At 39.4% G+C, this 23,394-nt stretch overlaps 1 protein-coding gene across 2 annotated transcripts in view; it reads left to right on the forward strand.

The window, feature by feature from the left end:
- LOC138964589 (actin nucleation-promoting factor WASL-like) overlaps positions 1 to 22,372 on the forward strand; it is a 23,964-nt gene extending 1,592 nt beyond the window's left edge. Inside the window, exons 3-11 of one of the 2 annotated variants that reach the window (XM_070336587.1) lie at positions 1,606 to 1,692; positions 2,129 to 2,228; positions 4,059 to 4,121; positions 10,625 to 10,805; positions 11,220 to 11,262; positions 11,791 to 11,971; positions 12,791 to 13,281; positions 14,027 to 14,135; positions 20,524 to 22,372. In XM_070336587.1, the coding sequence (XP_070192688.1) occupies positions 1,606 to 1,692; positions 2,129 to 2,228; positions 4,059 to 4,121; positions 10,625 to 10,805; positions 11,220 to 11,262; positions 11,791 to 11,971; positions 12,791 to 13,281; positions 14,027 to 14,135; positions 20,524 to 20,585 (1,317 nt within the window). In that variant the 3' untranslated portion in view covers positions 20,586 to 22,372. Of the gene's footprint in view, positions 1 to 1,605; positions 1,693 to 2,128; positions 2,229 to 4,058; positions 4,122 to 10,624; positions 10,806 to 11,219; positions 11,263 to 11,790; positions 11,972 to 12,790; positions 13,282 to 14,026; positions 14,136 to 15,234; positions 15,347 to 20,523 lie in introns of both variants that reach the window. The other variant, XM_070336586.1, reaches the window with a different exon arrangement.
- The last annotated feature ends 1,022 nt before the right edge of the window (positions 22,373 to 23,394 follow it).

Consider the following 23,394-nt stretch of genomic DNA (forward strand, 5'->3'; position numbering starts at 1 on the left):
GAATAAAACACACACTTGAATACAAACAAACAAAAGTCATCATCAAGCACTCTAAAGCAAAAGAGATTCAACCTAAATTAAGGGACAAGGAAAATATTTGTATGCATACATTATGTATGGATGTGTTCACCAGCATAAAAACTTCCTCTTCCCTTTTTGTTACGAAGAAAACTTTTGAGAAATCGAGGCATTGTTAAAAAAACAAACCAATAAACAAGAAGAGGAACTTCCTTTTAATTTAAAAAATCTTTTGTAAAAAGGGGGGGGGGGGGGGGAAATTAACAGCGGACATTTTAATTAATTTTTTTGTACAATTCCTGTTTTAATTGTCCCAATAAAAAATAATAAAAATCTGGAAAATATATATATATAGAAATTAGAGTGCTGTATGGTAAGTCAAGGGAAGTAACCCATATCTCTGTATCTGGCTGAACTGTAAATCGTCAAGTTCGCAAATGGTTTAATTCAAGAATATATATGTTACCTTCCGGTTACAGTGGAACCTGACCTTGCAACCACCTCTTGGTAACGACCACCTGCCCATTACCACCACCTCAAAGAAACCCTGACGAGGTTTTTTCCTATTTTATTCACCTTTCCGTAAATGGTCACCTGTCTATAAGGGTCACTTTTGGTTGGTTCCTTTTGGGGGGTCGTTGTAGACAGGTTCAACTGTATTGCATTTGAAAGACGCGTCATACTGCAGCCCTGAAAGTCCAAACAATTGTGCACTAGCCAAAGCCTAGTGATTCTGAAAATTTACTAGCCAGAGAGCAAACTTTACGAGCCAAACCAACAATTTGTTTCAGCAACTTTACTGGCGAGTAGATGAACATTTCTACTTGCCAGTTAATTACATGTTTCTACTCGCCATGGGGAGTAAAATACTCGCAGCTTTCAGGGCTGTACTGAGGTTCTAAATGCTGCGCTTCCCTTGAGGCCTTGAAATGTGTTAATGTTGGGAATTCAACTGCGGGGGAAAGTAAAACGGATAAAAGAAGTGTGCTGTGTTTGCATCTCTTTCAGTTTCACATATCGGGGACCCTCATAAAAGCTAACATGTACAACAGTACATTTAAGTTTCCATTTTATGGTCCTGAAAATCTAGAAATTCTACATCCCTTTCAGCTCCAGAGGGTATTAATTTTACCCTGGCTCTGCGCAACCTGTCTATAATGACTTTCCAACAGACTGATCGAAAGCTGTGGTCGCTATGGAAAAAGAAATTCATGTAAAAGAAAACCTTGTCAGGGATCCATTGGAGTGGTCGTTCTGAGTATGTGGTCATTATAAAGAGGTGGTGGCTAGAGCAGGTTCGACTGTAGTGCGAAAGCAAAGTAATACTCTGTGTGTTATTGATATGCTTAAATCATAAGCTAAAGTTTGACCACAGATTGTATTCTGTGAAGGAAGCAAGAAGAGATGTTATGAGAATGAACTGGACAATACGAAAACAAAACAAAATGTCAGGGTTTGATAATAAACTTCACAGGGTAGCATGCAAAATTGTTTAATACGCTTGCCAAACTTGAAAGGGAATATCAAACTTTGTAAATCTAGAAGTATGTAGTAAACATGTCTGTGTGTTTCCATGGTTACTTTCAGAAAGGTCAAATGATCTGGGAGCAGGAGCTGTACAATCAGTTTCGCTATAAGACGCCGCGGGAATACTTCCACATCTTTGAGGGGCAGGTGAGTCAGTAGGAATATTAATTTTACCCAGTGCTATATAGTAGCCTGTACCTTTGAATATTAGGAATTAAATGCAAATATACACAAGTATTCTGGTTTCACAGAAAGATGACATTAAGTTACAACTTACATCTGCGTGAAAAAACAGCACGAGTCATGCAAAGTAAACAAACAGATTGCAACATAAGGTTGTCAGCTTTTTCTTCCATGAAAAGAAACAAGAACAGTCTCGACAGAAATAAATTAAAACAAAAATGAAACACAAAAGGATAGACTGGTTTTTTTACTACTGTACGAACTAGTAGTACTAGTAGTTCATTAACTTGATTAAGGAAAGGTCACCGTTTCAGTGAGTAATGCATATTTTGTTTTATATTCATTTAGAAAGTGTCAGTAGGTGAGTGAATGGTCTATACTTATTCAGTAATTGTTGCAGCAATGCATGGTGGGACTGAACTTTGCCAGTGAGGACGAAGCCATGAAATTCAAGACTGCCGTGGAAGGAAAACTGCAGGAAAGGGCTACTCGCCGCCGCGGTAGGTCTTTGCTTCACTTTAGTATACATGTACATGTAGTTAGATCATGGGTGGGCCTGGTTGATCAACTACGACAGCGTGTGATTGTAGGTGAACAGAACAGAACATTCAGGAAGGGAATAACGAGCGTGTAATGGGCATGGTATGTATGTTAGGTTGGGGCTTTTGAGGGAGGGTTAAGGCCAGGTGTCCTTCATTTGTCGTTGACAGTGACACGCTGCTTGGAGTTCGTTACAGAAATTCTGACATGCGAGTCAAGAGTGGAATAGACACGCTTATCGACAAACTGACCAATCTTGTGCTAATTCTGAGATAAAAGGTAGAAGATGAAGACTATAGAGGGGTATGGGGTGTAAGAGAGAGTTAATACAGTGGAACCTCCTGTTTTAAGCCCCTCCAATTTAAGATTTCCTGCGGTCTGTAAGACCTTGCGTTTCTCAGATTTTCTGTTCATAACCTCTGTAAATTTACTTCCATATTAAGACTCCCTCCTTTTTAAGGCCTGATTTTCTCAGATTTGTGGAGGTCTTAAAAGATGGGTTCCACTGTATTCTCATTGTGTTTGCTGAAATGTATTTGATTAGAGGTAGATGTGGGAGTCAGAATTTTGAGTCAGGAGATTATATTAACAGCTATTGTGTTTTCAGCGTAGCAATAGGGCCCGATATTTAGACGAGACGAGTATAATGTCGACGAGTCGCATTATACTTGTTCGTGTCTAAATATCGGACCCTATTGCTACGATGAAAACACAATAGCGTTTATATAGCTATTCTGACATTAAATTCTGTGTTAAAATCATGTTTTTGTCAGCAACAAGTACCAGAATGGTCCATGTCGTTGATTGCAGACGACGGTTCCCTTTCCGCATGAAGCCACGGAAATAACCGAACATTGAAAAACCCACGGACATGTATTACGGAGAAAACTCGAGATATTGGATGTTTAGCATTACGTCATTATATGCTAGGAATCATATGACGTCATGACGTATCATGCTTGCCTACATAGATTGTATGTTCGAAAGTCTGACTTCTGTTGGGAATTCGCTTGGTGAAGACTGCGGTAAATCTGTAGATGATAAGAGAACAAGGATTGTCTCAGAAGAAACGACTAAATGTTTCAGACCGGTAACTTCATTTCAACATTGCACTATACAATGGACGTTCTATGTGACAGGAGAGTTTGCTGATTTTGTGTTAAACATTGGAGAGATCGTCTGCTAGAATCAGAGATAGGTCGCTTCAGATTGCAGCTTCTGGAAATTTGCAAGGTTTGTTGCCCGTTAAAGAACTGGATTTTACACGTAATGTATGTCATGTACAGTAAGCAACAACAAAAACACACACAAAACAAATCATGAAATGGCATCGTCTGTCGACTAGTCACAGAAACAAAGCTGGCGAGGTATGCGTGTACTTTATACACGTGGAAGAAACCGGAACCATGCGTCTTTGTTATTGCCAATATGCTTTTGGATATTGGCAAAAATGGCCGACTTCCGTAGCATTATGCTTTGATGATCGGAAAAGGGATGTGTGAGACCATCCAATCACAGCCCCCAAATTCCCCCACGTGTCCATCAGAATAGCTATATATAATATATATATATTTAGTTTGACTGAAGGAAGGCTTGAATTTAAAACCAAAAGGCAGTGTAAGGCATAGAGTGAGAGAGAGAGAGAGAGAGAGAGAGAGAGAGAGAGAGAGAGAGAGAGAGCGTGTGTGCATGTCTGTGCATTTTGGTGTTTATTTTTCCCTATGTTCAGTTCATGATTCATGCAGTTTACATCCCTGACTCATTGAAATGCATGTTGTGTGACGTTACAGATAAGAAGCGACAGAACACGGTGCATGGTCAGCCTGGTGCTCCTTCCCGCCCCCCTAACACTCGTAAGTTGATTTAAACATGGCTATTTACCGTAACCCATTTCAGATGGCAGCTTTCTTAGGCCTGCTGCTCCTCAAGAGGCTTGTCAAAAAATGATCAAAAATGTTATATATATGTTTTATAATGTGGTCACCGTGAAAGTTGCATCGCCTTCAAAGCGATCCAATTGAATAAAGCAGAAAACTTCTTCTTTACCAAGTCCTGTGTTGAACAGCAGTGAAAAGTTGACCGCTTTTCCTGTTTAACCTTTTCAAAATTAGATCTAACTTGTTCGCGTATCCATTTCTGGATCTGCAGGCTGGTACAGAGTTACCTCCCTTTAGGCTTTTTCAAATTTCCCTTGTTTTAACCTAATTTCTTGGTTAAAACTTGTCTAAATTTCTAAATTCTTTCTTAATAAATATCAATTCTACTTTGGCCTTAAATCAAAGTGTTTCCCTTCACAGATATCCTCTTGGGGTTGTCAGATGAGGGTAGTCTCCCATGCCAACAGAAGCTACCATTCAGAGAATGGTTTGCTTCTTAGTTGGATACCATGGGTTGACAACTCTCGCCATCAGTACCACCTGACCACTGATGAGACACAATAGTGTCGAAACACGTGTCTGGTCTAGGTACAAATACAATGGTCCTCCTCTGGACTAGATTACCTTGCGATACGTCCCCCACAAAGGGACTTTGCTCTGTAAATCTCGGTCCCCCTTGGAGGGTCTGATGCTCCCAATAGGCTGTCTATGAAGGGATACTTATTCTCTCTATCTCTGCTAAGAGATTTTAACAAATCTCGGAAGAAAGTCTCTGCTGACTTTCAATTGTTTCTTTCACAATTTCTGATATTTTATAATATATATATGAGCCTTTGCCAAAAGGTGCCATTTCGGACCCATGTATTTTTGGAAAGCAAGTGTAATTAACTGGATTACCCCAACATGTTTACATGTATTGTGCTTTGAAAAAGGGAGTTTGATGAATGCTTTTTTTAATGTTTTGAAGCCTGTTGTTGTTGTGAATGTTAAATAAAAAATAAAATGTTTCAAACATACACCAGAAACGGCCCCGAAAAATTTTGGACATTTTGGTGTCCTCGGGAAATTTTCGATTTTTCATGGTCTGCATCACTTTATCGGTTTTAATCAGCGTATTTCATACAGTCTAAGCATGCAACTCTTAGTAGAATGTGCAACAATCGTAATTAGAACCAGAATTTACCGAAAACCTCGCCCAGTAAATACCCGGTTATTTTCGAAGGCCTCATGTCCGCAGACCAACTTGTTTACAGATTCGATTTTCGCCGGTCTTGGTGCTTTGAATGGCCGCCATTTTGGATGAAAACGATAGTTTCGTGTTCGAGGAAATAAAAGCAGTGTGTTGCATTTGAGTCAGAATTTGCGAAGTTATTGTATCTAGCAGCTAAAAAGAATCGATGGAGTTTAATGTCCGAAAGTAACGTTTGACACATTTTGTTATTTTTGCAATTTTCACAAAGAAGTTTCGCGAGTATTTTATACAAAAGCGTGGAAACCACTAGCTTTGCTTCTTTGGCGTTTCCGGTCACCGATTCGATTGAAATCATGGAGACGACGAGCCGTAAAGTTGAGAAAATATTGTACTGTCTGTTCAGGGTAAGGTGTAGATCTATACGTAACGTTTGACACTTTGTAGATCTAATGTTTGACACTTGCCCATAATTCTTCTCCCGACGAATTGAATTAGCTTATATTATCCCATGACCTGCCTCTTTATCTCTGTTAGCTGAGGAGGTGATTATTCTGAATATTCCATCACAACCATATGGATATCCTATGGATATCCCATCACAACCGAGTTTCGATCTCAACTGTCATTGGTCATTGTCTTTGATTTCAGAGTACAATTGAATAATTTATGGAGGTCATCTGCATATTCAGAGTTTACAGATGGACTACTTTTTACAATTAGTCAAGTTTTGACTAAATGTTTTAACGTATAGGGGGGAATCGAGACGAGGGTGGTGGTGTGTGCGTGTGTGTGTGTGTGTGTGTGTGTGTGTGTGTGTAGAGCGATTCAGACTAAACTACTGGACCGATCTTTATGAAATTTGACTTGATAGTTCCTGGGTATGATATCCCCAGACTTTTTTTCTTCATTTTTTCTTATAAATGTCTTTGATGACGTCATATCCGGCTTTTCGTGAAAGTTGAGGCGGCACTGTCACGCTCTCATTTTTCAACCAAATTGGTTGAAATTTTGGTCAAGTAATATTCGACGAAGCCCGGACTTCGGTATTGCATTTCAGCGTGGTGGCTTAAAAATTAATTTATGACTTTGGTCATTAAAACTCTGAAAATTGTAAAAAAAAAAAAAAAGTTTTTATAAAACGATACACATTTACGTTCATCTTATTCTCCATTATTTTCTGATTCCAAAAACATATAAATATGGTATATTTGGATTAAAAACAAGCTCAGAAAATTAAAAATATAAAAATTATTATTAAAATTAAATTTTCGAAATCAATTTAAAAACACTTTCATCTTATTCCTTGTCGGTTCCTGAAGAGAGAGAGAGAGAGAGAGAGAGAGAGAGAGAGAGAGAGAGAGAGAGAGAGAGAGAGAGAGAGAGAGAGAGAGAGAGAGAGAGAGAGAGAGAGAGAGAAAGAAAGAAAGAAAGAAAGAGGGAGAGAGAGAGAGTGAGAGAGAGAAAGAGAGAGAATGAGAGAGAGAGAGAGTTTGTTTGTTTGTGTGTTTGCTTAACGCCCAGCCGACCACGAAGGGCGGCCACACACACACACACACACACACACACACACACACACACACACACACACACACACACACACACACACACACACACACACACACACAAAACCCGACCGACTGAATATGTAAGTGATCCACGTGTGAAAACCAAAACATAACAGCGCGATGACAGCCAACATTTCTATCCCCGACTGACAAACAGTAACACTGCATGCAAACTGACTTGGGTCAACGATCAAACCAGCACGGCCCGAACTGAATTTGTTGCGCTGCCATTATCGTGCGCAATTCTGGTAAAAATATAAACCCGGTATGCCGAATTGAGTATAACGAAAGTCGATGTCATATACATGATACACAAGGATATTTTAAAATGACTTTCAAAATGTAAAAGCAGATAGCAGACCTTTTTATAAGCAATTTGAATGACTGAATGTCTACATACAAGTCGAATGACGCCGTCCATTATGCTGACAAATGGGAACTAGCTATGCGCATGAATTCATTGACATGAATTTCGACTGCGGAGGCTTTTGGCAAGCTGAAAACAGGCACGGGCAGGTTTTAGTGGAAAAAGTAAGTGTTTTTAATGAAAACGTCGGAGTAATGGGATAAATAGCTTACACACTCCGAGTTCTGATTATCTTGCATATTGTGTAACCTATATACAACTGCTTGCTACTTTTGGAGGCAAATTTGATTGAAGAAAAATTCGATCCTCTGTTTTTGTTAATATCCGTGTTACGATTCAGGAGGATACGTTCATATCCGTGCAACGATTTAGGAGGAGACATTTATGTCCTTGTAAATATTGTAGCCAAAGCTGAAAAAATGCTTTTGGGTTAGCAGGGGGAAGGAATATTTTCATGAGATTGTTTTAACACCACCCCCCCCCCCCCCCTCCCCAACATAAAAAAAAATCAAAGTTTTTTTTTTTTAAATTTGGATTTTGCTAGGATTTTACGTACAACTAATTAAAAAAAATTCGATTTGATTGAGAACCTTGTTCCAGATGTACATAGACATTAGGTTAAAACTGTATTCTAAATGTCTGTTTGAATATTGTAGTTATTTTTGACATTTTCATTGATTTCATGTCCACTGACTCCATGTAACACGTGACAGGTAGAACGCAGATTTGACCTGTTTTGAACATGATGTTACTTTTTTTGTGGTGCTTTGATGTTCCATAATTACCTAATCTTCAAAATATGAATGTATCCTAAAGGTCTATTTAATATCACAGTTGTCATTTATAACATTTTGAATAATTTCATGTCCACTCACACAGTGTAACATGTGACACGTAGAATGCTGTTATGACTTGCTTTTAACATGTTTTGCTATTGTTTCTGTTTTCATATTCCATAAATAACCTAATCTTTAGATTGTAAATGAAAAGTTAGTGTATGTATAACATTCTGGTTGTTATTTCAAATATTATGAATATTTTCATGTCCATCAATATTTTTGTAACACGTGACACCTACAACAACATGTTTAACTAGTTTGAGCAAACTGTAACAACTTTTAGGGATATTTTTAACATGTGTCAGTGTTTCTGTTGAAGTGTTATATTTTATTTTAGGGTTTATACTTCTTGTGGTTACTTAGCAGAAAGTATCAGTTTTGACTTTTATGATGTTTGAGCGTTTTGCGACATTACGTGACACTGCATTCAAGATTTGGCTCCAAATGTACTTTTAAAGACTGATAATGCTTCTGCAGGGTCTGTTTACTAGAAATAAATCATTACCAGTTGTATGAAATGATATTAATGGCTTCTGTGGTCAGTTTTGTTGCACATGTGGCTTTTCTCAAAATTGGCGTTTTATGGCATATTATCAAACCGTACACATTTCCCAAATGCACAAACCATTCTTTTATTACACAAATGTGTTCATCAAAGACTAATGTATCACTTAAAACACCAAAAAAAATCAACTGAAAAGGTTTAGTTTGTCACAAATGTCCAAGCACCCCCCCAGCACCTTTTGGCAAAGCCTCATATATATATATATATATAGAAAATGTTATAGCATAGCTCTGCTGCAGTGTCGATTTTAATGTTTTTGTGCTTTAGACTAAATAAATCATTCTAAATGAGAAACATTGCTATTTACCGTAACCCATTTCAGGTGGCAGCTTTCTTAGGCCTGCTGCTTCTCAAGAGGCTTGTCAAAAAATGATGGAAAATGTTATATAGAAAATGTTATAGCATAGCTCTGCTGCAGTGTCGATTTTGATGTTTTTGTGCTTTAGACTAAATAAATCATTCTAAATGAGAAATATTGTCAAAAATACGATGGACAATGCATTATTTAACATTCTTTTCCCGTATCAGGTATGAATATAAACACTAATCTGTTTTTGCCTTCTGCTGAAAAGCTGTCTAAAATGTCGAGTTACGCCAAAATTCTGTGGCAATGTCGTTTTCTTCATTTGAAACTGAGCAGGATAATTGGGCAGATGTTCATGTTTTGCTAACTGAAGCCAAAATGTTGTTGCATGACATAACTGCACTATGAGATATCTCCAAATTAGAATGAGTTACAAGAAGGAAGTTAACTGAGAGTTACAGAGATTGTACTAACACTTTGTTCATGCTTTTCTTTCGTTGCAGCCATTTGATCTCTCTTTTAACAGTTTCCTCCATCTCTCCACCCCACCCCTCATACAGTCCAAAGCAAATGATTTTGTGCTTCGAGGTTTCAGTGACTTACTGTTCACGAGGGACCCTTCTGATCTGATTATGAGGGGGGGGGGGGGGGGGGGGGGGGGTATTCATACAAGTCTCTTTACACAGATGTGCAGACAGTTTGAATCATTTGAAAAAATACTGACACTTTTTTTTGGTGTCAACAGGGATCGCGTTTACCGGTAATTTCTGGTATTTTACCGGTTAAGATTCGCCAATACCGGAAAAAAAAAGTGGATGTCGGTCAGACGTACCGATTGTTATTTGGTTTGACCGGTAAAAAAAAAAGTAGTAATTACGAGAGAGACAGAGAGAGAGAGAGAGAAGATCAAGAACAAGAACAATGGCTTGCTTGTTGTGACAGCGCTACAATGTTGCGATTATGTCTCCATTGATGACACTTGATGTCAAGGTGTCAAACATGACGTAAAAAATCTTTGGCAAGCTTACCGATTTTCGTGAGAGCCTTGTAGCCAGCTCATGACGTCTTACCGGTTTGAAAAATACCTAGCGCGATCACTGGTCAAATGAACTGTCAAAAATGTCTTAGGGTGGGAGTTTTAAAGTGGAGGTAAATTTACAGGGGTTATGAACAGAAAATCTAACGAAGCAGGGTCTTGAAAAGAGGGGAAGTTTTAAATTGGGGAGTCTGTATCCTATAAACTGTCCAGAGTAAGCTAAAAGTGTTAAACAATTTTAAAATAACAACCAATAAACATGAACAAGATAACAATAAAAATTTACTCACAAAAAAACAGCAACAAGAATACATTAACAAGAACTAGTTTTGACTTGGCGTCTTCGTCAGCACAAGCTTAAAAACAACAAGCTAAAAAGAAGAGTTGACAGAAAAATCAAATGAAGAGAATGAGCACAGAAGAATGCAGACAGAGTGTAACGTGCCCTAACCTAAAAAAAGAACAAAATCTTGAGCAGTCTTAGTGACAGTGATGTACGTAGAACTAAAACATGCTATTTTTGTCCAGAGTAAGCTAAAAGTTTTTAAACAAATTTTTAAAATGACAACGAATAAACATGAGGTTTTTTCATCCATTGTTTTTTTTCCCAGGCCCCCCAGCGTCTCCCAGCGCGCAGAGTACCAACATGATGCAGCCGATGCCCACAGTGACCACTAACCTTGACCTGGGCAAGAACGGCAACAAAGGGAAGAAGAATAAAGACAAAGACAAGGACAAAGATAAGGGCAGGAAACTGACCAAAGCAGACATTGGCGCTCCAACAGAGTTCAGGTAGCTCAAATAATTATAATAATAAATCACTTTTCTATGGCGCAAGTCCTGATTTACAGCTCCAATTAACACCACACACACACACTGTACAACTCATGACATTAGAAAATACAAGCAAATAAACCCATCATAGCGATAAGAACAAGTACATGTACACAGTCGATAACAACAACAAAATTCAGCAAGCAAGCTTACTAAGTACTTACAATAAGAATTCATGCTCTCTTTCTCTCTCTCTCTCTCTCTCTCTCTCTCTCTCTCTCTCTCTCTCTCTCTCTCTCTCTCTCTCTCTCTCTCTCTCTCTCTCTCTCTCTCTCTCTCTCTCTTTATATTTTCATACCAGTATTGGTAGCAACAAAGCAAATCTTACCTAGTTCATAAGAACTTTTTCTTATTGACCTATGTTTATTTCAGACATGTGAGCCACGTTGGCTGGGATCCAAACAAAGGCTTTGACGTAAGTGTGTTCGTTTGAGTCCTGAAACATAGTGCTCATTGAAAGTAATGAAACAGAAGAAAGTGCTGTAACTAATTTTACTGATGAAGCAAGAAATGTGATTGCAATGTATTTCGACAGGTCTTACATTGTTACAAGCAGTTGTTGTGTTGTAAGAGAGAACATTTATTAACTGTTGCTGTGAAATGTTGTTTACGCACATTTTGTTCTCAAATTGTTTATTTTTTCAATTGTTGTCCCTCTTACAGTCTTGATAGGATGTGTCAATGGAATGGAATTTAGGATTCACAAGGAAAGGGGGGCATCAGTCATGTCTGAAATTGTTCAGTTTCTACAGGGCTGTTCTTTGTCTCTACCAGATGAACAAGCCTGCTTTTATTTCTTACGTCAACTGTTCCTTTTTTTTCGCTCAGAAGAACAGCCTTTGAGTTTGACCCAATTTCTCATGTCTGCTATTCTTTTTCCCTCCCTGAGACAAACTACTTTGACCCCATTTCTCATTTCTGCTGTTATTTTTGCCTCCCTCAGATGAACAACCTTGACCCTGATATGAAGGAGCTGTTCAACCTGGTGGGCATCGACCCCGGGGAAACTGAGGTGGACAAGGACACTGTGGACTTTATCTACGACTTTGTGGAGAAGAGCGGAGGCATTGAGGCTGTGCGTCAGGAGCTCAAACAACGACCCATCCCTCCCGCCATTCCAGCAGGTCAGACACTAGCTTTGCTCAGTTATCACAAGATCTCATTCAAAGCAGTAAAAAGACCTTTTAAGGTTGAATCGCAAACGTAGCATTTTTTTTTTTTTTTTCTCTTACATCTTTATTAAGATGTAATTTTCAGTTCATTTTCATTCATTATCATACTGGTTGGTCCGGTGTCAGAATAATGTGACTGGGTGAGACATGAAGCCTGTGCTGCGACCTCTGTCTTGTGTGTGGCGCACGTTATGTCAAAGCAGCACCGCCCTGATATGGCCCTTCGTGGTCGGCTGGGCGTTAAGCAAACAAACAAACAAACAAACAAATTCATTATTATTTTCCTGCTGGGAAATTCGGGTCGACCCACTTCTGGCAGAGGGAACAAGGTCTTATACCTAAAACATTCGGGTTGGAAAGTTAGCAAGAATTATGCACCAAGGTGTGTGCGTGTTGAGGTGTAATTTGCCACCTGCACTTCTGGCAGAATAGTTGAGGCTATTTATGTGCTACAGGGCCGCAGCATAAATACCATGTCCGGTTGCTTATATTTCAGAACAGACTGTCTGTTGCGACGTTTCTATCGATATAGTTACATGGTTGACATTTCAGGACATGCAGTACAAAAGTGTTAAGAATGGACGATTTGCTTGTGAGAATTCTTTAAAAGAGTGCGTATGAAACAGGCCAGCCTTGGTAATTTTACGTCTCAAACTATGACCCATTAAGCATACTATAACTGAATTTAGGGTGGATTATTTTGAAAACAGGTTAATCTTTCTCGTGCGACTTGATTTCTTGTTCAAACTATGACCTAAACAATTGTTTCAGGTGGACCCAGAGCGCCCCCACCACCTTCCCGAGCAGGGGCCCCACCCCCACCACCCCCCTCACGTGGCCCCGCTGTTTCCAGGGGTGGAGCCCCGCCCCCTCCCCCACCCCACCGTAATACTCCTCCCGCCCCAAGTAGGGCCCCTGCTGCTGCCCCTCCTCCTCCCCCTCCTGCTTCCGCCCCTCGTGGTGCCCCACCTCCACCCCCAGGTCGTGGAGGGCCACCTCCGCCCCCTCCCGGTGGGGGAGGTCCACCTCCTCCTCCACCTCCCCCGCCACCTAGCGCAGGTCCGCCCCCTCCCCCTCCCCCACCGCCCCCACCCTCCGCCAACGGAGGAGGGGGGGAGTCTGTTGGGCGGGGGGCTCTACTGTCGGCAATTCAATCAGGAGCCAGGCTGAAGTCGGTGGACGCTTCGGAGCCGGCGTCGCGCCCCGCTGACTCTCGTGGTCAACTGTTGGACGCCATCCGACAAGGCGCCAAACTCAAACAGGTCAGTATTGCTCCGTTCAGCTTCATTAAATTACGTGAGGACAGACTTCAGAGAGAAATATTGCCAGTCATTTTACTTGCATAAATTGTCTGTTAGTTTTCATTAAATTGGAATACTTTTGCAGTTTTACTTTTTGGCTTCAAATAATTGTTTTACTTCATGTAAAGGTGGATGCGAGAAAGCAAGATTTCTAACAATTTCATTGGTATAGATCGTCAGCCAGTTTTCATTATATTGGAACAGTTTTACAGATATCAGCTTCATTGAATTTCTCGTCCGTAGGTGAAGATGGGTGTGGTAAAAAAAGATATTGTAATTTTACTGGTAGTGGTATAGATTGTCAACCAGTTTAAATTGGAACAGATGATTTAATTCAGAGGATAATATAGTGGGTGAACTTACTGATTATTATAATATGATGTCACATGAAGAATTTGTCAGATTGTTATCTGACACAGATGATCAACAAGAGTTAAATGGTGTATCTCCTGCACCCAGAGGAGTTTGGAATGGTTTAACACATGTAGCTTTAACTCAGTTCAGATGTTATAGAATAATTATATATCAGATGATACGATCGAGGTATGAGTTAATTCAGATGATATAGAATGATTACATATCAGATGATACGATCAGGGTAAATCAGGTCTACTTAGTTTGCTACCAATAATGAAATTAGAGGCGTCATAAACGATCAGAACGTGGTGAATGTGAACAATGAATAACGCAACTGGGGGTCTTGAAGGTTGATATCACAGCAGACAGACACTCTGCGGCATCAGAGCCAGAGGACCAAGACGGTCTAGTGGGGGCGTTAGCTCGTGCTCTCGCCAGTCGTAATCAGCACATCCAAGGTACAGTAACCCTATGGACCCTTGCTTTTTACCTCCCTTATCACTTTGCAGTTGTTGTTTTTGTTTAGCATGATTTGATCCCCATGATTTTTTTTTCAGTTTTCTCTGGATTTGCTGGCTGTGTTCATGTTCCAGTTAACTTTCTCTTGTGAAGAGAAATCATTTTCCTTAATTTTGTTTATTGGCTTCTCCATTTCAGTTTGTGTTCTTGCCTGATTTTTGGATGCAGCCACACAGCATGGTCGTATGTCAACCCTGGCTGTTTTGTGCCAACGCAGCTTTTTCATCATCCGTTCAGTCAAGCGTGAAAGTTATTCATGGATTCTTTTCCGTTGAAGTGGTGAAGACTGCATTTTAGAAGTGCTGCATTGTGACTTTGCCATTTGCTGCAGTGGGAAATCAAAGTTGCTCTCCTCAAGAGAATGATGGTTGGGGCAGAAAGTCAACAAACCAGCTTTGTGTCTGTTCTTTTTACCATGCTGTTTCATTCATAGTTTCCTACAAGTGCACAAGTTCAGAAAATATGTAGAGGAGGACAAAGAGAAAATACCCTCTCCTGCTAGAGGAAGCAAAGATTCTCTCAGGGCAGGGGTTGACATGCTCGTGATGTTCATCAGCCTTTTTCTTCTCATCACTACTCAGTTTATGGCAGCTTTACATGTTCCGGGTGCTTGCATGCATTGTCTTGGTTTTGGTTTTCTCAGCGAAGATGTTTATTTCGTATTTGGGAGTCGTTGATCCTCATTGAAGCCGTGGAGCAGCTTTGTCAAGAAGAGGGATGGTTTATTCGCAGCTGTTGTTTAGACATTGAGAGCAGAGTTTGTCTGTTGCTTTGAGGTGCTGTGAAAGTCGGTACATGTATGAGAACACTCAGAAAGTTCCATAAAAAGGCACGTGCAGGCAGAAACAGTTTCCTAGAAGTACGATTTTTGCTTGGAGTCGAACTGTCTACGCTGACAGACATTTTGATGAAGGAGAAAGAGAAGTTGGTCGGCTTTCGTCTTACCACCACTACGCCAGGCAAAGTTGCTGGGGATGCTGGAGAGAAAGTTATTTTGCTTTATTGTAACCGTGGTTGGGACAAATTATACTTGTACAGGTAGACGATCAGGATGAACGAAGGTCACAGGATGTTGAATCTGACGTGCAAGACGGCCTCGTAGGAGCTCTTGCTCGCGCTCTCGCCAGTCGAAGAGTGAATGTCGAAAGTGGTGAGAACTGGAAGCGGCTCTGTAGTCAGGGCGGCTTCTTTTCGCTGGCTCTTAGTTTTCTGTTGCAACTGGCTCATTACTGTAAAGTTCTCATCTTTTTCTGTTTGCTTGGCTTGACTTGACTGTGCAGTAGAGTGCATGATAACCTTTTTGCTGTTGAGACTGATGATGTAACAGCTTGGAATGCATGTGTGATTGTTGTTCTACTTTGCAGCTTGCCCTATTTGTTGAACTCGTGTTTTCTACTTATTTCAAGTGGTAATAATAATAATAATGCAAACTTTTATAGCGCTATTCTAGAAAAATGTCTACTCTTAGCGCTTTACAATACATACATCGACCAAGCATACTATACACGCACAGGCAAAGAAACCGACCAAACATAACCAACAAACTATACATGCACAGGCAAAGAAAGCGACCAAACATACAATACACGCACAGGCAAGATAACGACCAAACATAAACAAACATACTATGACCAAACATAACCAACATACTATACGCGCGCAGGCAAAGAGAACAATCAGCACATGTAATAATTACTGACGACTAATAATGCAGGCATACAATGACAGTCCAATACACAGCCTAAGCACAAGAACCACAGTAGGCTTCTATATAAAAACGTGTCAACGTGGTACCTGAGGTTTAGTTGAGCATTCTTAGTCTTTGCACTCGACTACAGTGGAACTTCCATTTAAAGATCTCCAAATTTAAGACTCCCCCCCTTTTTTTAGATCCTGCTTTCTTTGATGTTCTGTTCATAGCAGACGTAATTGTACCTCTGTTTTGATTAAGACTCCCTCCTGTTTAAGACCTGCTTTTCTCAGATTTTTGAAGGTCTTAAAAGGGGGGGTTCCACTGTATTCCAAAACTAACAACAGTGGAACCCCCCTTTTAAGACCCCCAATTTAAGACTCCCTCCTTTTTAAGACCTAGCTTTTTCAGATGTTCTGTTCATAACCTGTGTAAATTTACCCCCATTTTAAGACTCCCTCCTTTTTAAGACCTGATTTTCTCAGATTTGTTGAAGGTCTTAAAAGGGGGTCCCACTGTATGTCTGGGTTTTTATTGCTGACGACTGATCAGAGCAGGACAGTTTTCAGGGTGTAAGCGAATAATTGTGAGCTCTGATGTGCATATTTAGGTAAGAAAAGAGCGCCATATTATCTCTTTTCATTGTGACTGTGACTATGGTCAGTGACAATGTTTGTCTGATTGATCGAAAGGGACACAACTCTTCCACAGTCCATAAAAACCCTGACAGAGTTATTTTTGAACATTTCTCTATTCTTCATTTGTCTTTATTTTAGTAATATATTTTTCTGCCTTGCTTTATTAGTTGTCTGTTTGTTTTAAATTCAGATGATGCATTATTTAAGTTATCTAAAAATAAAAAAAATAAAAATAAAAAAAAAGGAGTCTGAGGTCAAAAAGAGCGCAAAGAGCATAATTGTAAAGTTATGATGTTGCGCTATATAAATGCTCATTTATTATCATTATTATAAAAATAAAAAAAAGTTATCTATGCATTCTTATGCTCTGCAAGTTTGTGTCTTTTCCTTTTGGTAATATAGTGCTGCCTTGCATTTATGATTTGTTGTAAATCAGCAAGTTGCCTTGTGAATGTTGCTGAACAAGCATGCCAAAGACTTTTTTATTGCAGAGAATGAAAGGGTATAACTGGGCCAAGTCCAAAAATGACATCATATTTTCCCAAAATTCAACAAGTTTACTTTGAGTCAGATAAAACATTTCATGTTTGGCTTCAGCAAATAAGGTAATCATTTCCCGCAATGATGTCATTTTAAACACTGTCTTTGAGAGCCAAGTGACATCCTGAAGATTCTATCCTTAGGAATTCATCAGCATTCAGGAAAGCTCTTCTAATTCTGCTTCTTCTTCTCTCCCTGTCCTGCGCTTCTTACCTCTCTCTTATCTTGCCTTTTACTTCTTCTGCCAACTAGCTCCTTCTTTGTTGAGTCACTTGAGAAAAAGTGACTCTATGTAATCAGTCAGTGTTAGTCTGTTCGGCCGGCCGGCCGGCCGTCCGTCCGGCCGGCCGGCCGGCCGGCCGGCCGGCCGTCCGTAGACACCACCTTAACGTTGGACTTTTCTCGGAAACTATCAAAGCGATCGGGCTCATATTTTGTTTAGTCGTGACCTCCAATGACCTCTACACTTTAACGATGGTTTCGTTGACCTTTGACCTTTTTCAAGGTCACAGGTCAGCGTCAAAGGAAAAATTAGACATTTTATATCTTTGACAAAGTTCATCGGATGTGATTGAAACTTTGTAGGATTATTCTTTACATCAAAGTATTTACATCTGTAGCCTTTTACGAACGTTATCAGAAAAACAAGGGAGATAACTAGCCTTTTCTGTTCGGCAACACACAACTTAACGTTGGGCTTTTCTCGGAAACTATAAAAGTGACCGGGCTCAAATTTTATGTGAACGTGACTCCCAGTGACCTCTACACTTTGACGTCTGCTTTGGTGACCTTTGACCTTTTTCAAGGTCACAGGTATGTCTTGAAGGAAAAAATTGAAATATCATATCTCTGAAACTATTCATCGGATTTGATTCAAACTTTATAGGATTATTCTTTACATCAAATTATTTACATCTGTATTGTGTTGTGAATAGCAATTTCTTCCTGTCCATCTGATGCCTCATATAATATTCAGAACTGCGAAAGTGACTCGATCGAGCGTTTGCTCTTCTTGTTCTAGTTTAGTTTAGGTTATGTTAGTATTGTATAGATGGGGTTATTGGGGAGGCAAGGTGTTTTTGGTTTTTTTAATCATTGACTGCACATACTAGATAGTTATAAGTATTGAATTGAAACTGGTTTTTTTAATCATTGACTGCACATATTAGATAGTTATAAGTATTGAATTGAAACTGGTTTTTTTTAATCATTGACTGCACATATTAGATAGTTATAAGTATTGAATTGAAACTGGTTTTTTTAATCATTGACTGCACATATTAGATAGTTATAAGTATTGAATTGAAACTGTTTTTTTCTAACAACAGCACTGATGCACACTGTGTAACAAGAAACAAGTTTTGCTCTGTAACAGTGCTTCAAAACAAGATTAACCAAATTACTTACATGCACATTTTCAGAGGCCTGACTGTGCTCCACACATGCAGTTTTGCAAACTATCTGTTTTCTGAGAGTTAATTCATGGAGTTTGTTAAAAGCACATTAATCGACAATGTACGGAAATAACTCGGTCGGGTTTGTTTGGGTTATGAAAGTGTGAATACTCTTGGATTTATTGAGACACGCTTTCCCAGCATATGTGATTAGACACACCCCTAGCTAAGTGACTCTGGCCTATCGTCAGATGGGAAAGATTGCCTCAACAAATCCAAGAGTATTCACTGTTTTACAACACATACAAGTCCGGAAGAGTTATTTTCGTAATCCGTTTATCCGCATATCTGCCATGGATTTGAGATGGGATAAGACTATCCCTCCCCTTGGACACATACATGAATGTACCAAAATCAACACCCTCACTGCTGAATTTTTTATGAAATCATTTCGCTGATTACATAAGAAATAAGTTCATCACACAAATGCTGTATGCACAGAAAGCAGCTAGGCTGTTTGGTTTTGATGTGTGTCCAAGTTAATGCAATGTGCTCTTATCCCATTTAATTTTCATGGGAAGATCTGAGGTGGTGTGCATGATCGCTTCTACGAGATGGAATGTACTTTTAAGCACAGAGTTCAAAACCATATGAATTAAGATTTAACAGATGTGTTTGTCATGGCATGTGGTAGAAAAGTATTATTTTGTGTTTTGGGTAGCTTCATCTTTTTAGTTTTTTGTCTCTGCTTGGTTTACTATTAGCTGGCTTTTAAATTGGTTGACAAATTGTTGTGCCTGTACACTCAAAAGAAAGAAATTATTTCATTATCACTATCAGGAGAAGAAGAAGAAAATAGCAGGTGGCTGAGGTGGGAGTTCCAAATTGTGTTTTAAAAGGAATACAGGATCAAAATCACATCATCACATTATACCAGCAAGGAATCTGAAACTTTTCTTTTCAGTTGTAGAAATTATCCGAGGATATCGCTGCTTTCCATTTTGACTTTAATTGTTTGCTTGGATTTATTTCTGCTATTAGAGATGATTAGTTTTATGGTAGTCATTTTGCATTTTTAGCAAACTCCTGTATTTTCTGAATGATGATTTATTGTATTGGAGATTGTATTTGTCATTTTGTTTTGTCCTTAAATTCCTGAATTCTCAATGTATGAACTGCCATGCTTTCAGTTAGACTCTTTATACTTTTCTCTTGTGCACGATAGATATATATATGATTGCTGTATTTTTTCATAGACTCAAACTTGCAGTCATAGCAGTTGCTTTTGTATTGCTGCTTTCTTGACTTAGTATACTCAGTCTGTCATATTTTTCCAGTCATAAAATTGAATTTACAGGGTACAATATAGTGTCCCAATTTAAACATTTCCTGATATCGCCTTTCTTGTAAATAGCTGAACCTGTATTGAAATTTTGGCCCAAATTCTTGAGAGAGAAAAAAATGGCAGAGATCGAGGGACCTCTAGCTTGAAATTCAGATATTTTTACTTACTAGGACATGACTGTGACTGTCTGTGTCAGTGATAAGCATTTGGCATTGGTTTTGATATTGTAGAAATGTACTCTTTGCTTTTGTATTTATTTGTTTGCTATTTTTAAGCAGTTCTTATTTTATAAGAATTAAAGTTCAGTTAAAATCTTGATCAAATGAGGCAGAGCACTAATAATAAGATATGAGAAAACAAAGGGATGTAAGCGCTCTAAATGTATGCGCCTTGTGCAACAAGGGCAAGTGAGAGTTGTACGGAACCAACCTCCTGGCGCCTGAGAGAATAACAAGCATTGAAATGAACAAGCGACTTTCATGGTCAAATATATCAGTTATTCTTTATTTCAGTGTTGCTGAGTAAAACGATTTGATAACAATCAGCATTGCAGTAGAGAAGTTGTCATTTTCTGTCCTAACGAGGTGGGGTTGGGTGCATCAGGATGGGAGTGCGGGGCATGTTGAAGATGGATGAAAGGGGTATTTATTATCAGGTTGAGTTGTTCTGTTCTGTTCTTATTCACATTAATTTGATTTTTTTTTTTTTTTTTTTGTACAGGAGACGAGGACACCTCTGACGAGGACGACGAAGAAGAGGATGATGAAGAATGGGATGATTAATCCTTTAAGTAGACTGTCTGTTGATTTACGAGGCATTAAAGTGGTGTATCACTGCATGGCCATCATTTCCTTACTGACTAAAGTGTGAATTTCATGCAATACTTATGTTAGATAACTCACAACATTTCTGTTAGGAATTGTCTTTATACTTCTTTAAGATTTGTCTTTGTGACAACACTCTTCCTCACCTCCTTACACTTCATAGCCCTGTTGTGAGATTACACTGCATGCACACATGTATGTACGCACTGCACACACATGCACAGGTATCTGCAAATCTCTGCTGGCACAGAAAACGGTTAAAGTGAAATGAGCAAACGGTCGGTTTTTTTTGTGTGTGCAGCAAATACAGAAGACACAACATTGCAGGCTTGGCACCTTTCTTGCATTTTCTGGACCGTTTTTGAAAGCATTGTGAAATATCTGACATTAATTCCTCAGCAGATGATAAGTGGTAGACAGACATGGACAAAAACAGAAAGAGAAACATACTCTAATATGCACACATATGCACATACTAGATGATTACCCGCTTCGCCGGGTACCGGCTTCGCCGGGAAGAAGTAGAGCCGAATACCAGGCTGCGCGTGGGACCCGGCTTTGCCGGGTGTACGCCGGCTTTGCCGGCACACGAAGGAAAGGAGATAAACGCGCAAAACACTGGAGACCTTCTAAAAATAGTAACGTGCAGTGACCTTCTAAAAATAGTAACGTAGTAATGGGAAAATGGATTGACGCCACACGGAGGAAGGGAGATAATCGTGGCTGAAAACACTGGAGAAGATAAGGAAGAGTTACTGGTAGTGGATCCAGACAAAAAAACAACAAAATCGGTTCAGCGCGCACAGCGCTGCGCGCTGAGAGCACGTGTTGAAATATCTCATCGATGAGGTTGTGTCCGGGGTGTAGCTGAATACGGTGTCCGAATTTGAAAAAGATCCACCGAGAACTTTGGCCGTGCATCGCGAACAGACAGACAGACAGACACTAGTCGTATATATATATATAGATATACACATACTCCAATAAGAGATACTATCAAATATGTATTATTTGTAGTCTTTACATCATGCGATAGTAATGTTTACTCGGGTAGACATAAGCACAGTCATTTTTACACTTCCCAGTGTTCTCTGTATAATGAGAGGGCTTGAAACTGAATGGGCATTGCAGAGAGAAGTACTCCTACCACTGTTATACTTTCCACATAATTGTCTTGAACATTTTCTAATGACAATTCATTCTCTGGTCCTCTCTCCCCAATCCCCCCCCCCCCCCCCCCCCTCCACACACACCTCTGCTTGTTCTTTTTCTTTTCGATCATCAGTGGAATATATTTCAGTATTACCTGGTGGTGGGAATTTTGGTTTTAAATTTCCCCTTGTGGAGTGTTAACTTGTGTTTTAGTTCATGTGTAGAGAAAGACAGTTATTTATTATACCAAACATTATACCAGAAATTGGTAAACATAAGTAAAAGTATATTTTTTCATTTGGCTGTGGACTTGTTTCTGTTTTAGTCCGGGCAATGTGGTCATTCTGGGTATAAATATGAAGTACTTTGAATTACATTGCCACAATACCTTTCGGAAGAACACAACCAACTTGCATGAAAGCTGTGGCTAAAAATGATAAACAGTGTCCTATTTTTTTCTGGTATTTAATTTTTTTTTTTTTTAAATGTCCATGCAATGTTAAAATCTGCTGTTTCCCACTAGCTGCATATTCTGTTTTGATGAATGTTATTCTCTTACCATTTACAATAAACCATGTAGAATGTATGACAAAGTGTGTGGTTTTTTTTTTATGTGTGTCAAACATTGATGTGAAACTTCATCAAACAGACACAATGCCATATATATCATTGGCACAGTGGAACCCACTATTGCGATTTCAGATTTTTTACTAATTGTTACCTGAACCAGTTTTAAAGCTTGAAAAACTCACACAGGGAAAATAGCAGTCTTTTGCAGAGAGACATAATCATAAGGCTTCAGAGCTCTCTCTCTCTCACACATACACACTGGCTCCAGCGGGCAACTGATACCCCTAAGCCAACGGGAATCCTTAATACGCGGTCATGGTAATTAGGCTGAGCTCTTTTGTCCTGGGTAACAAGAGATTGTCAAGTTTGTTGTCTGCGTCTTTCAAATGTTAAAAGAACCAGAAAAAAATGGTAGAAGGGAGAAATTTCACTTGAGGGTGGGTTACGAAAGTTGTAAACATTACCACAAGTAAAAGATTAAATAATGTCAAATCCAATGACTTACACCACTGGCAGTACCTTGTAATGTCTACTAGGTAAACCAGCACTTCCGACATTAAAGCTGTACCGTGGCATTGCATGTAAAAATTTAAAAGACCCTCGCTAAGTTCACTCAGGCGCATTATTATCAGGCTGCACTGTGCACTGCTGCAAAATCCCAACAATCTGAACTGCAACTGCACTGCAAAGTAAAGGTTAATCTCATCGACCCCGGGCCACTGTCCTGTGTGTGTCGGCATGAAGGAGACGAATTTAGAGAGAAGAGACAGAGTGTGCTGTTGCAGGTGAGCATGTGAGAAAGAGAGAGAACAGGACTATGTCTTGCCACACAGACACAAGGGAAGGGTACTATTCTTACCACACAGACAGTACTCGTATTATATAGGATAAGGAATTGTGTCAATATCCAGTGACTCGAGTGAGCATTCCATATTGGAGAGATGACAATATACAGTGGTACCTCTGATGAGAGGATGCCCTTGTAACCAGCCAAAAGTGTCCCTTCATTCCAGATGACCATTCTTGAGAGACAAAGGGACAACAC

The sequence above is a fragment of the Littorina saxatilis genome, linkage group LG4 (genome assembly GCF_037325665.1).
Source record: "Littorina saxatilis isolate snail1 linkage group LG4, US_GU_Lsax_2.0, whole genome shotgun sequence".
Taxonomy (NCBI): domain Eukaryota; kingdom Metazoa; phylum Mollusca; class Gastropoda; order Littorinimorpha; family Littorinidae; genus Littorina; species Littorina saxatilis.